This window comes from Camarhynchus parvulus, chromosome 19 (genome assembly GCF_901933205.1).
Source record: "Camarhynchus parvulus chromosome 19, STF_HiC, whole genome shotgun sequence".
In the NCBI taxonomy this organism is placed as follows: domain Eukaryota; kingdom Metazoa; phylum Chordata; class Aves; order Passeriformes; family Thraupidae; genus Camarhynchus; species Camarhynchus parvulus.
The window spans coordinates 2776518-2790773 of NC_044589.1; the positions used below are offsets into that span (position 1 = coordinate 2776518).

The window sequence follows — 14256 nt, forward strand, 5'->3', positions numbered from 1 at the left end:
TATCATATAACTTGATAGCGTGGCACCCTGGCAGGCACTGATAATGGCTGCTGGGGCTATTGCACCTCTTCAGCTGCTCTGCAGCTTCAAAAGTGATGACTTGTTACCTGCTTTTAAACTCCTCTTGGATGTCGAAACCCACTATCCTGGGGGAAAGAAGCAAAAGCATGTACAGTGTGTTTTAAAGAAAGACCTGTGAAAACACACAGCATAAAGGGAACGTGCTAAATGTATAGCCACTTTCCCCAGCAAACTAGAAAGAATACTCAGCGGGTTTCGGTGAAATATGGAACTTGTCTGACAAGTGAAGGATAACTAATGAGAAACAGAGCTGTATCCCACTGAAACCAATTGTGTTTTGTTATGGAAAATATTTATCAAGCCTTTTTTTTTCATTTGTTGGTTCTCCTAACAGTGCCATAATAACTCCTCTTATGTATGTGATTCGGTTTCTCTCATATGCATCTCAGTTATTTAAATCTGCAGTGGGGTGGGTGTTTTTTGGTTATCAATTGGATATTATCATCCTGTACATGAATATTTTAGGTGAATGTTTCATTCATCAAAGTAATGGTCATTCTTTTGCCAAGTTAATGTCTTTGCATGGTTTAGAAGCTGACTAAAGGTACAGATTTATTGTTCATAGTCTGCTTTCTAAATATGAGCTGACATTCAAAAATGGAATTTATCTGTTCAGCAGAAGAGCCCCTACATTAGCTATGTTTTTGCAACAGTATTTCTTGCCTTGGCACACCTCTTTGAAAATTATCCTTGGAAGAGGAGATTTCTGTCATATATTCTTCTCATCAAATGAGATGTGATTTTCATTATTTTGCTTGAATGTTAGAAAATGAAAGAAATTACTTGATTGGTTTGTGGTGCTGATTCAGCATTTTCTGGACTAAAAATGACCTGGACGACAGAATGGGATTACAGCACGCAATAATGGATGCTTTATTTGGTGATAAGAAAGACTTTCCTTCTGACTGAGAAAAAGAGAATGAAAAATATTTCTCTTATTAGGTGATTCAGTACCCAGATATTGACAGACAAATTAATTTTAAATACTTCAGTTGCAGAACGTGCTAGCAGGCAGAAATTAGGGGATGATAATGGCCACAGCTTGAAAGTGGTGCATTTATGAAGTGCACAACAGAAGTGCTGGTGGATGGGGAAGAATTTATATTTTATCCTCTTACCCAGAGATAGGATCTCATGTTCCTGGTTAGGCTGCAGGGTGGATAGCAGCTCAGAGCCCAGCGAGGTCTCCAGGAGCTACATCCAGCCAACCCGTGCTCCCTGGTCTCTTTAGTAACTCGGAATTCAAACCCCAGGAAGGATTTTAGAGGAAGAGATAAAATGCAGGCATTTTCTGATGGAAAAGTTACAGCCAGGATTCTCACTCTTCATGGTGGTTGAAGGGAAGGAAAGATGGCTGTGGTGCTCATCTGAAGGATTTCACATTGTTTGGAGAAGCCTGGGGGAGAAATGGCTTCACACACGTAGGGCAGTTAGGATTTGTCTTTGGTACAGTGCCTGGGTTCAGAAAATTATCCACCCTCCCCAGGTGTGCAAATCTGGGCTAAAGTCTGTCCTCGGAAGCAGTGGAGACCACTTAGTATTTTATAGGGCCAAGCTGTAAGGATAGAGAAGAGAGAGCAGCCCTATTGTTCCCCGAGCCCCAGTTTTTATCTTTGTTTCCATTTGAAACCCTAATCATAAAACTGCCTGCAGAGCGGTTGCCTTGCTGTTCCTCTAAATGAGAATTCCAGCTTTTATGCTAATTCAGTTTCAGGTTTCTTTGAACCTGCAGTTTATGGGCCTCTGCTTAAAACTGCAATCTGTTCTGCATAAAAGAAGGGATTACAAAGGGGTTTAGTTTTGCAAATGCTGCAGAAAAATAAAAATAATAAAAAAGTTGCACTGTCATTAATATGTTCCTGCAGAAGTTTTCTGCTTTGTCAAATGAAAAGCATTACTTTCACGGGGATTTACCCAGGATGGGTAAAAATCAGGATGTTCTACATCCAGAGCTCTGTCCCCTTGGAAAGGGACACTTGCTGATTGTGTTTCCCTCTCCCCAGTGCCCTGTCCCTGCTGGAGGGGACACTGAGGGAGCATCACTGCCATGTGATGTGTTGGTGCTCGCCCTGGCTGCTCCCAGACATCCCCCCAGATCCAGCAGAACCTGCTCTCACCACCAGTTCCTTTTCCTGGCTTCTCTCATGACCTTTTTATGGCCACAGCAGCGGTGATTTTGCTGTTGTTGGGGAGAACAGGCCTTCTGCATCTCTCACAGTGCAGGAGTTCAAGCACCTTCTGCGTGGGACACCATGCCGTGGCTTGCTGTTCACAGCCATAAAACTCTGCTGAAAGCTCCATAAATTCTTTTCTTGGGGAAAGGATCCTGCATCTCTTATCCAGTAATAGGCAAAATCTTGTATGTTTTCAAAGCATTATGGAGGGCTTTATAAGGCACCGTAATCACGCTCCAAAGTCAGATACCATGGTGTCTTCTGGGAAGGTTAGCAACTTAATGGAAACATAAATGTTTCCAGGCTTTGACAGAATACCAAAGAATTGGAATATCCACTTTTCATGTTGCCAGGAAAAAAGCTGCAGAACCTTCCAGGTGAGGTGAGGTTTGCCATAAATAATTTAATCCAATATAATCTGCTGTAATTTCAATATTCATTTGCTTGTTGTGCCAGAGATGGATAATTCTTCTTTGGAATTACTCTATGACTTGGAAACGAATGTCTGCTTCCCTGCCTGCTGTCTGGGCAGCTTTAGGTCATTTTAATAAAATACTTGGATCTGAAAACCTCTTCCAGAGAGTGAAAGATCTTGAAATTACTTTTGATCCAAGTTCAATGCACTTCATTTGGCTGTTGTTGTGGCAGAAACAAATGTCGACGCTGACAGAGACCACAGACAGATGAAAAAAATTCTGGCAAGGTCCCACATAGATAAGAGACAGAAGGTTTCAAAAACCTATCCAGGCATAACCTAAAGCACAGGAAAGTATTGTCAGGAGGGGGGGAAGCTTGATCCAAAGGCATTCAAATCACTGCGGGGAGGAAGGGTCCCTTTGATTTAATTTGGCTTTGAGTGAATTTCTGAACTTCAAATTTCTCATTTAGAATTGAGGAGGGGTCACTTTGATTTAATTTGGCTTTGAGTGAATTTCTGAACTCCAAATTTCTCATTCAGAATTGCACAATGCATTTTGTCCATGTGTAATTTTGCAGCAGGAGAACAGAGGTTCTCAATTTATCTCTAAGGCGCGAATAATGAACATAATGAGGCCCAGAGCCCTGCCAATAAACCCTCACAGCCCCGGGGAGATGAGCAGGTAAATGCATTTCTGATTCTATGTGTGCTGAGATTTCAGGTGTGGCATGTGGTTAACATCGGAAAAATCCAGTACAGACAAGCCTGTTGTTTAATCCAGGCTAAATGTATCAAATTAAAGTCTTGTGAGGAACCTGGGCTTTAATTAGATCCGTTCTTACCATGTCAGGATGTGGAAAGTCTTGACCAAGGTGCTCATAGAATACATGAGCTGCCACAGCTTGGTACTGTGCATTTCACTGCTCGTTCAGGTACAGCCTCACCTCGGTCCATGGAGTCCCCAAGTGCTGATTGTACAGAGAACACTCTGCCAGCTTAATGCCTTTTTCAGTTTAACTTTGGTGGGGACTGGAATCTGCACTCAGGCAACATCCATGGCTGCAATGGCTTTTGGCCACTGCCCACTCTTGATTCCAGAGACCAGACCTGAAGCCATTTCTGTTTTGTTTCTAAGAGGAGATGAAAACCACCTCTCTGATAGCACAGGATTATCTTTGCACTATATATTTATTAGATGCAAATACATATTTATTAGATGTAAAAACCTGTGAAAGTTTAACAGCCAAAACCCATGCTCAGTTTTGGTGTGGAAATGTGGGGATAACCTACTCAGCTGGACAGTGCTGGAGAACTCATTTCCATTGCCATACCAGGATCTGAGGCTGGCCACAATTCTTCAATTTTCCGCTAGAGACCATTTGTCCCAGTTTCACCAAAGCATTCCCACCCTGGATCAGCTGTGGCACAAGAGCACTGTGGTGTCTGTGGCCATGCTCTGACTCTGGAGCTGTGCTGGCTGTGCTCATCTCCTGTGAGGCATTATTGCTATTTGTACATCTTCCCACCGCACTGTCCCAGCAGAAACCACCACAGTCAGTAGGACTGCACTTCAGATAAGAATTTGGAGAAGCCACTGAGGAGGAAAACTTAAATGGATTCTTAAATGGATCATATGGAATGAGGAACGAAGGGGAAATATTTCCATAAAATCGTGTCGTTCTACATGGGTAACTGGTAGGTGTTTTTGAATCATGGCACTGGTGCTTGTGTGGACAGTCAGATCCTGATTCCCCCTTCCCCTCACATGCTGTGGGATTTGCTCAGGGCCACCAGAGCCACCGCAGCCCCCTGCACCCTGTCACTGCTGGGGAGAGCTCAGAGCCACCTGGGTGCCCTGGGGCCAGGAGAAGGGCAGTTCCTCATCACCCCGCGTCCTGAGGTGAGCTTGGAGCTGAGCCAGGACATACGTGAATCTTTCCAAGCTGCCGTTGGATTTTGGGCACATAACTATAATCCTGACTCAGGTAAGGCTGAGCAGGCACACACAGCTCTTGCTCTGCACTCATTTTCTGGCTGGTATAGGTAGTTCCCATCTTTTCCTTAGGAGAATCACCTCCTCCAGGCTGAGCTCTGCCACAGGAGTTGGAGTGAATAGGACTTGTCAACCTTGTTTCTGAGGATTTAGCTCAAATTCAAGTGGAACCCATGGGAGTTTAATTCCATTAGCACTCCTAGCCCGGTATGGGATTGAAACCCATTTCCAGGTTTGAAATCTTGAAAACACTCCCTGGGCATGGTGTTGCAAGCCCGTAAATCCCCTCTTAGCACCTATCTCTTTCCCAGGAAACATCTCACCGTATGCAGCTACTGTGCCAATGTGCATAACTGCCTCTCATCTTCCCAGGAAACATCATTTGGCTCCGAGTGCTGTGCTTCAGTGAATAATCATTTATATCATCACGTATCTGTTCGTTTATTTTCGCGGTGGCCATTACTAATGGTGTGCTGCACTTAAGGAAAACCTGCAGCGAGCGGGAAATCCACTGCCCGTTGACAATAATGTTCAGTGCTGGAAGTAGTCAGGCGAGTCTCTGCACGGGGGGCTCAGAGAGAAGGCAAAGTTCAGCGAGCAGCCGGGGTCCCCAGCAGGCCACCCTGCCTGCAGCTGGGGACGCTGGCTTTTCCCGCTTTAAAGAAAAAAAAATAAATAAAAAGAAAATTAAATTTCCGTTAAAACCAAAAAATTGCTAAATGCAATACGATGCTTTCGATCGTGTTTTCATCCCGCGGAGCTCTCGAGAGTGATGTTCGTGTAGCTATCGGAAGCGATGCTCGTGTGCGTGTGCCGCCATCCCGGGGCAGGGGGGACTGTCCGGCTCCGGGGGTTCCTCGCTCCGCGCCGAGGAGCCGCTGCCGGAGGCTCCGCGCAGCTCCGCGGGCTGCTCGGGCCGGCCGCTGGCGGAGGGAGCGCGGCTCCCGCGGAGCCTCCCCCGCCCGGCCGGGCCGCCCCCGCCGCGGGGTCCCCGGCGGAGCGCGGGGCGGGGCCGGCGGAGGGCGGAGCCGGCGGGCGGCGGCGGCGGCTCCGGGAGCGCCGAGCAGTGCGGAGCGGAGCCGGGCGGGAGAGGGGTCCGGCCGGCGCCTGCAGCCGGGCCGGGCGGAGCGGAGCGGAGCGGAGCGGAGCGGCCGCCCCGCGGGGATTACAGGCTTGCGAGGCTGTTTCGCCGGGGCCGGAGGAGCCGGGGCCGGGCCGCTGCCTCTCCCCCATGGAATTCACCTGAGCGCGGCCGCGACGGGAGGGACGGCGCCCGGCGGGAGCCCGCTTTGGCTCGGGAGAGGACGGGCATGACTTTTTAACCAAAACAAAAACAATTAGTCCCCCAAACGCCCCGGCAAACAGCGGAAGAGAACCCAAAAAGCCGCCCGAAGGAAGGGACGCGCAGCCGCCGGCGCTGGAGCCGCGGAGGGAGGGAGGAGGCGCCGCGGCCGCACCGCCCCGCACCGCCCCGCACCCGGAGGTGCCGCCGCTGTCCCCGGCCGCCGCCGCCGCACATGGTTTTCTTTGTCCTGCTGCCGCTTCTGTAGCGCCCGCCCCGCGCCCGCCGCGCTCCCCGCACGCCGTGCTCCGCTCGCTCCTGCCGGGAACCATCTTGCGGGAGCGGGGAAGGGGTCGGCGGCCCGGGAAGGATGCCCTCCCGGCGGCCCGCGCGGCCGGCCCGCGGAGTCGATTCCCCGCGGAGGATTAGTTGGGGTTTGGCCGCGGGACGCTGAGAGCCGCGCTGGATCGGAGTTGCCGCACACGCCCGTCCCTGCCGCACCGCCATGAGCCGCGGGCCGGCCGCCCCGCGGAGCCCCCGGACAGCAGGTAACCACGGGCCGGGGGTCGCTGCGGCTCCTGCGGGCCCCGCGGCCGGAGGGAGCGGCCGCCGGGCCCCGGCAGCCCGGGACGGGCCGGGGCGGAGGGGGCGGCGGGGCCGCGCTGGCTCCGCGGGCAGGTGCGGGGCCGGTGCAAGTGCCGCGGCGGGGCCGGGCCGTGCCAGCAGTGAGTCAGACTGCGCTGTCTGGACAGGAAATATTTTAGTCATTCATCCCCTCGAACGGCAGCACATTCCTTGGTGAGGGAAAAATACTCTTTGGGTCATTTTTTTCTGTGTGGTTTGTTGGGGGTTTTTTCTTTAAGCCCAGAGATTGCTGACTTGTTTCATTTCGCGGTGAAAAGGATTAAGCTGCGCTTGGTAACAAGGGGATTTGTAAGGGAAAACGGCCCAAGTGCGAGGAAGGGAACTGTGTGTCAGCAGCTCCGGCTCTGTGCAGGAGGAACCGAGGGAGCTCCTCGGGCACAGCACCTCGGATAACCCGGTGCTGTCCCCAGATGTCACGGTGCCAGCAGACTGTGCTCATCAGCTGCTCAAGTGAGACCGGGGAAGATCGGGATAAAGGGGAGCGAAGGAAGAAGAGTTGTTGGTGGAAGGGAAGGGAGAGCCGAGCTCCTCTCCGCCGCTGGAGCATCCAGGTTCGGCCACATCGCACCCAGCGTGCACATAAAGGCACTTTGTTGTCTGCGCCGATTCCTGTCAGTGCGGAGCGGGGTTTAGTCAGCACTGCACAGGCACCGAATTTCATCCTTCTGGGGCAGTGCTGAGTTGTTGCGGGTTTTTGAATCAGTTGGGTTTTTTGTTCCTTTAGTGTTGTTGCCTGATGTGACTGCCTAGCTGTGGAAAAATAATAGTTGTATGGAAATTGATACGCTGCGTGTCTGCTGGCAGAGATTGTGTTCGCCTCTGTATCACCGGTACATCACCCTAATTGCTATTTTGTATTTCAAACCCAATTTTTGTGTAAGGAAACAGGAAGGCCAAGTTCATCTCACCGCTCCAGCCAGCGTTTAGGTTATTTTCACGGTAACGCAGGCAGTGTAGTTATTTCAAGTTGCTCTTCCATTCAGTTGTGTGTGGTCAGTAATGCAAAATGAGCTTCACTCTTGTACGAGCTTTGTCATTGTAAAATAATTCCTTTTTTAGATGTATGTTACGTGGATTATCATCTGCCAGGCTTCTCCGGAGCAGTCCCCGGGCAGGCTGCGTTTTGTTCGAGGTGTGTCACTTCCAGGTGGCACAGCCCTGCTTGTGGCTGTGGTGTGCGACAGCACAGGAAAAGATTGCACCTGGACAACCATGGCTTCAAAAGCAATCTCGTGGTTTATGCTTGGCATTAAAACAAACTTCCTAAAAAAGATGTTTTCCTCTTTGTAGTGCTTGGGAAAATCAAGCGAATAGGAACTGTGGAGCTTCCCCGTGCTGTTCGGTTTTGAAACAGTAAAATAAAGTAATAGCTGAAACTGTAAGAAGTTTGTTCGGTTTTAAAATTGGATTTTCTTTCTAAAAAGAAGGACTGGTTCAGAGAGTTTTGACTTCAGAGAAAAGCTGCATTTGAGAAGACAACAACAGCTGAAATTCACTGAGAAAGATTATTTTTAAGCAGGCTGATTGGCAAGGGTGGGAAAGCATTGAGCCTCTTGTTGGAGTAACATTGGGCTGCCCTTTAAAGCACATGGCCCCTTGATCTCTTCAATTTGTGCATTATTCACATATTTTCATTAATTTAGAGAAAGTCGTCACTGCTTAATAAATCCATCATTGGGTAATAAATCCAGTGTTTACAAGGTATTTAGTTGAGGCGAAATTGCACCAGCTCGGCTTTCAAATAAGCCAGCAGTAATCTTGTAAAATTTGTCTAAAGTCTGAAAAAGAATACAGCTATTTTTGATAATTAATCATGGAAATCTTGTCTGTCACTAACTTGATGGCAAACAAATTTTTTCAGTGTGTTCCTACACTGTGATGCATGGTCTGAGCCATGTCTCACTCATTTATCGGGAGTTTCACATCCAAGTTTTTAGTGCAGTCGAGATAGCGAACATATTTGTTGATTGTCTGGTGATTTTTATCTGGTTTTGAATTGAGAAATTCCTTCCCTTTAACAAAAAACCCCCACAGCCCCGCTTTCCAGTGTTTTCAATTATTGTTACTGAATCCAGCAAGAAAACAGTTTCTAGGGAAAAATTACAATCTTTCTCAAGTGTTACATTTTAACCCTGTTTGCAGTGTTCTGCTCCTGAGCACGTTTTCCCTGTATTTTCCAAGAGCAGCCTGGCTCTCAGCGGGGCTGGCTTCAGAATTGAACAGCTCTGTGCTTTTTTGGGTGCTTTTTGTGGGAGAAGTTTGAGCTGTAGCTGCCTGTGTGTGTTTTGTGTGTGTGTGCGCCCAAACACAGCAGCAGAAACTGAGTGTTTGGTGCTTTTGGGCTCAGGGTGTTTGCAAAATGAACATTTTCAGTGTTCCTTCCCTGCCTGGTTTTGTGCCGTTGGAATTTCTGAAAGGGGGAGATCAATGGTTTTGTGTGCAACTGAAATAAAGCTTTCTAAATGGGTAGGGAGCTGAGTTGGCACCCTGGCATGGAAACAGCAGGAATAGGCAAGATACTAACACAATATTAAGGGGAAAAACCTCCCTGGATAAAGGTGACTTGATGAAAAAGAAAAGGTTTATTAGTTTACACAGCGAGGTGTCAAGAAGCAGTTATTCTGAGGGAGGCAAAGCTGACGTGGAAATATTCACTGATCCTGACACTCTCTTTATTTTTCAAAGAGTTTGCAACAGCAATTCATGAAATTACTAACCTAAGTTATCAACGCTGCTTTGAAGGTGGTAAAAATCAAATGTTCACGCAGCAGGGATCCCAAAAATACTTTAAAAATTAATTAAGAAATCTGCAGTTCTGGAAATTCCTGAGACTGGGCTGTCTGGTTCGAAATCGTGACTCTTCTGCATCGCAGAATCAATGTCGGAATGTATTGGATAATGGCAGTACAAAGATACACTGTCTGTGCAGCTAATGTTGAAGAAAAACCCCATTTCTTTATGAAACAGAATCTTTCCAAAGAAATATCTGCACTGCAGGGCGTCGAAGCACAGCCAAACAGCACCACCTCATGGACACGGCCTCGGGAGCTGCCGCTTCCAGCGCCCCTGGTTTTGTCTCCTGATTTGTTTCCCTAAAATATACACACCTCTGCCTGTGCATAAATACCCTGTGCCTTGGAAATCTATCACTGCTAGAAAATGTAACTTCTTTTTTTTCTTCTTTTTTATTGGTCTTTCAGGCATCTGATGCCAGCTCTGAGAAACTGTTCAACGCTGTCACAAATAAAGGTGAGGCTGCAATTCACATCCCAAACAGATTTATTTTCCTTTTTTCCCCACACGTTTCTTTTCATGGCAATTTCAATGGGAGATGAAATGTAACTTGTCTTGCAGAAATGTCGCAATCAGCTTGTTAGTGCTTTTTATGTTTCTCTGGGTTTCAGACGTGCTCTGTATGCTTGGTAATTGCTTTGCTTAATATAAAATATAGGCTTTAAATAATGCATTGCCTGCCAGGTCAGAATTAATTTAAATAACAATATTAGGGAATAGTTTATTTTACAAATGGCTTTAATTTAAGCTCATTTAAATAACTGTAAGAGTTTTCAAAATGTTTTAACTTGATTGTTACTCATCAGCTCCATGATAGACGTGGAATTATGAATAGCCAATTTGCACTGCTGACAGTAATAACCAGCCAACGTTTAGTATTCACAGGATAATAGTCATAAACCATGGCTTACTGTGCTGTGTGCTTTCTGCAGAGTTAATAAATGATAGAGAGGGCCACATTTAAATATTCAGTATCCCATTAATTTCTTCCAAACAGCAATCCAAAGACAGAGCTGCTAATGATATAACAGCACATTAAGGGAAAGCTTACCCTAAATCAGCGCCCGTGGCTGCTGCGTGGAGCCCTTGTTAGAAAGCTTTGGGGATCCTTTCCATTAATTCCGCTTTTTGGTCTGGTTGCTGTTTTTGCAAGGAGGGTGGAGGGAGCAGTTCCAGGCATGAGTTGCACAAACAAGTGTAATTCAAAGCCTTGAAAACGTGGCTGGTTTTTACCCCAGTGTCCTGCTTTTCTCCAGCAGCACATGGGAAGTGCCTGGAGCAGGGTGAGCTTCTGGCTGTAAACCTGGTTTATCTGATGGGGTTTGGAACACTCTTGGCCTTACAAGAGGCAGATTTGACTCGTTTGAAATTCAGGTGTGTTCTGTTGGCCGGGTGTGGGTTTGCTCAGTGTTTGCCCTGTGTGCTTCTCCCCGTGTTTGGTTTGTCACTCCAGTGAGTCATTCCAGTGTTCCTCTGTGCTTTTCAATTCCACAAAGCTGGGATGGTTTAACTGGGGACAGAATGTGACCCCGTTACCTTTGGGATTCCCATGCTGATCCGCTGCTGCTTCTGAAGGCTTCTGCTGCATATTGAATTATACCTGGATTTAATTGCATTACGGATCCATGGTCCTGTTTTTCATGTATTAGCATCCTCTGGAAGTACAGTCTGGATTATTTCTGTGGTCTAACCAGGTTATCTCAGTTGGCAAGCTGATTTATCCTTTGTGATTAATGGCATTTACAGGTTCCCCAGGCCCCTCCGGAGGCTGAGAATAGGTGGCACAGCCATTAGAAGGGAAGAGCTTCGTGTCTGGAGTGACCCCAGGCCCCCAAACTACATGTGACTGCATCTTTATTTTGCTAATTTGCTGTAAAAAGCTTTGGCATTTGAGCAGCCCTTTCTTGGGGCTGGGCCAGGCCAGGAGGAGCCGGGTGAATCCACATTCCTGGTGCAGGCCTGTAACCAGGGCGAGGGGCTCCTCTCCTCCCCGGGAGGTGACTGATGAAGAGTAGGCCCCTCTTCCTCTTCCTTTGGTTTTCTTTTTTGACTCAAACACATTTCCCACATTCTTATTGCTGTTTACTTACGGAGCTTGATTCGTGGCATCCCTTTGGATGTGAATACCCATGCTTGACAGGGAGCCTTTTCTTCAGAGGTACTTTTCTTTGGTGATTTAGTTCCCTTGAAAGGATTAGGGTTTCTTTGTGTAGCCTAAAATCAACATGGGCTTTTCGAAGCTTTGCTTGGGAAACCGTACACAAATAAGCTTTTTAGTTGATGGTAGATTATTCCTTTGCCCCTTATTTCCATCAAAATGGCATCTTTCTTTTCTCCTCCTGAGTTTCCCCTTAAAGCCATATGCTAATTCCTGTTGGTAACATGAATGACAAGGGAGGAATCAATGCAAATCCAGGTGCGGCCAAACTAGGCTGGCTGGTATTTTCTTTTTTTTTTTTTTTTTTCCTTACTCTCTTTTTTTTTCTTTTTTCCACTGGGAGAAAGAGATTAAGGGGAAAGAGAACGGAAAAAGCATAGGGGACAGTTTTGTCAAAGGGATTAGCATTCAGACTACAAAATATCAGGAAAAGAAGCTCAGAAAAGCCTCCCCTGTTTGGAGATAATGTCAGTAATTGCTGGCAGGCAGGTGCTGGGCTCTCTGCCGGGGCTGGGGGGGCTGTTCCTGCTCTGAGTGCAGCCCTGGGGAGCTCTGAGTGCCCGGGGGCTGTCAGTTTGATAAATTCCGAGTTCAAGTTCCCTCTCCACAGCTCAGGCTGTTCGCTTCCAAGCCAGCTCTTCCCCACTGTGTTGTCCACGGCTGCTTTTGCCAAAAGCAATAAAAGTCACTCGTAAGAAAGGTCAGATTTGCATTGGGTAAATCATGATGAAACCTGCCAGGCTGGGCGGGCTGGCAGCCTCCAGCCCTCTGTGTCCATGGCTTCTCCTCTTGGGTGTCCCTCAGCCACCAATATCTCACACACTGCTTGGGTTTTTCTTGCCTTTTAAAAAATTTTTTTTAGTATTATTCCTAACTGAAGTATCAGAAATTACAGAAGTAATGTATTTACAGAGCAGGTACAAATCCTGAAGCATTTTACATCTCATATATACATTTTGTCCCCTTTCTGTCATTTCGTTGTGGACTTCAAGGCTTAAGATTTGCTCAGGCTCAAGGAGTGATGGATTAGTGTGGATGTGTAATGTGGACCAGTCCCTTCCTCAGAAACACTAAGAATTTAAAAAATCCAGAGCCAAGTGAAATCCCCCTCAGCCCTCTCTAGAAGAGCTGATAAAACCCCTTGAGGAGAAATCTCTCAGCTCCCATTTAGGACTTGGCTGCCTTTGGAGCTGAATGGAAAGGTGCATCACTGAATCTAGAAGGGTCCTGTGAGCTGTGGAGGGCAGCCAGTGGATATTGGGGTCCCTCAGGGCTGTGGGGTCACCCCTGTCACCTCCGTGCTGCCACCACTCCCAGAGGTGTGCAGCAGGGCTGGGAATTTGGGAGGGATGGAGCTGGGTCCCCAGAGCAGGAGTTCCTGAAGGAGAGGTCCCTGTTTGTGGATCAGAGCCCTGCATTCCCTTGGGTCTGGCAGGAACAGCCTGTAATGCCTAAATTACCCAGGGAGATGGTTCCCTGTGCAGGGAGGTGAGCACCCAGGGGTCTGGGCCTTGGTGGTGCTGGACAAAGGAGCTGTCAGTGCCTGAATGAATGAGCTGGGGCAGAGCTGGCAGAGGAGAGCATCCCCCACCTGCAGCTCCCCTCTCCCTCCCTCACTCCCTGTGGGATGGCCCTTCCCGTCGGGATTGCTGCTTGTAGTCTGTGTGTTATTGAAGGAGCAGAGCTGCCCCACACCCTCTGAGAGTTTCACCTCAGCACCATTAATCCCAGCCAAAGTACAGGGTTTGTTCATGAATTTCTGTAACATGACTTCTCAGCATAATTAAATTCCATTATCTCTCAATAATTTAAATACACACATCTGAAGCTGCAGAGCAGGCAGCTCTTACTACGACTGTGTGGTTCATTTATGTTAACTCCCTCCTACATACCCTTGGAAAACAGCTTTTCCTGAAGGGAAAAATGAGTCCCAGAGTGGTGAAGTTTTCATTTGTGCTGTATATTGAAGTTTGCCTTTGATCAGAAGCACAATTGGGCTGTTAGAGCTTTTTATGTTCAAATTGTTTACAGGATGTTCATGTAAACTTTATGAATCCTTCTGCTGCGTGGCACCACCAGCTGTCAGGGAAATATTTATACTCTCAGCTGGAGGTAGATCAAGGCATCTGGGTTAGGAGGCTGCACTGGTGGCTGAAATACCAGTCAGATCAAGCCCTGGCTCTTTAGGTGCTTCTACAGCAATATCCTGCCCTAAAATAAACCAGGCATGTTGTTGTTTCTCCCCTTGGCTTCTGTGGTGAAGCATTTCTTGAGGATCCTCTAGAACATCTGTTTCTGTAAACAAGCAGGGAGCTGAAGCTGGCAATTCCTTCCCTGCTGATCCCTTCACAGGAGATGCTTGGCTGTGGAGAGGTGCTCTCACTCGTGAATAAACCATCCCCACGTGAATAAACCATCCCCACGGCTTCTCAGGGTGATGGAAGTGGATCCAGCACTCTGCAGGCAGCACATGTGCAGTGTTAATGCAGTCAGTGTGCCAGAGGGGCTGCCTCCCTCCTCTCCAGGGTCTGGAGGAATCCACAGAACATCCTCACTCACTTTTGGAGTGTATTCTCAGCCTCACTTGCAGTTTTTGGGATGGCTGCTCACTGAAATGCCTCTTCTCACTGAAATGCCTCTTCCTCCCCTGCTCTGGAGCAGCCCCAGCACTGCAGGGAACTGGCCCCAGGCCAGCAAACCTCAGGGACTGCT

At 47.8% G+C, this 14256-nt stretch overlaps 1 protein-coding gene across 1 annotated transcript in view; it reads left to right on the plus strand.

Annotated features, from left to right (window-relative positions):
• AUTS2 (activator of transcription and developmental regulator AUTS2) overlaps window positions 1–14256 on the plus strand; it is a 793219-nt gene that overhangs the window by 713715 nt on the left and 65248 nt on the right. The window contains exon 6 of the mRNA XM_030962942.1: window positions 9794–9842. Within this exon, the coding sequence (XP_030818802.1) occupies window positions 9794–9842 (49 nt within the window). The remainder of the gene's footprint in view (window positions 1–9793; window positions 9843–14256) is intronic.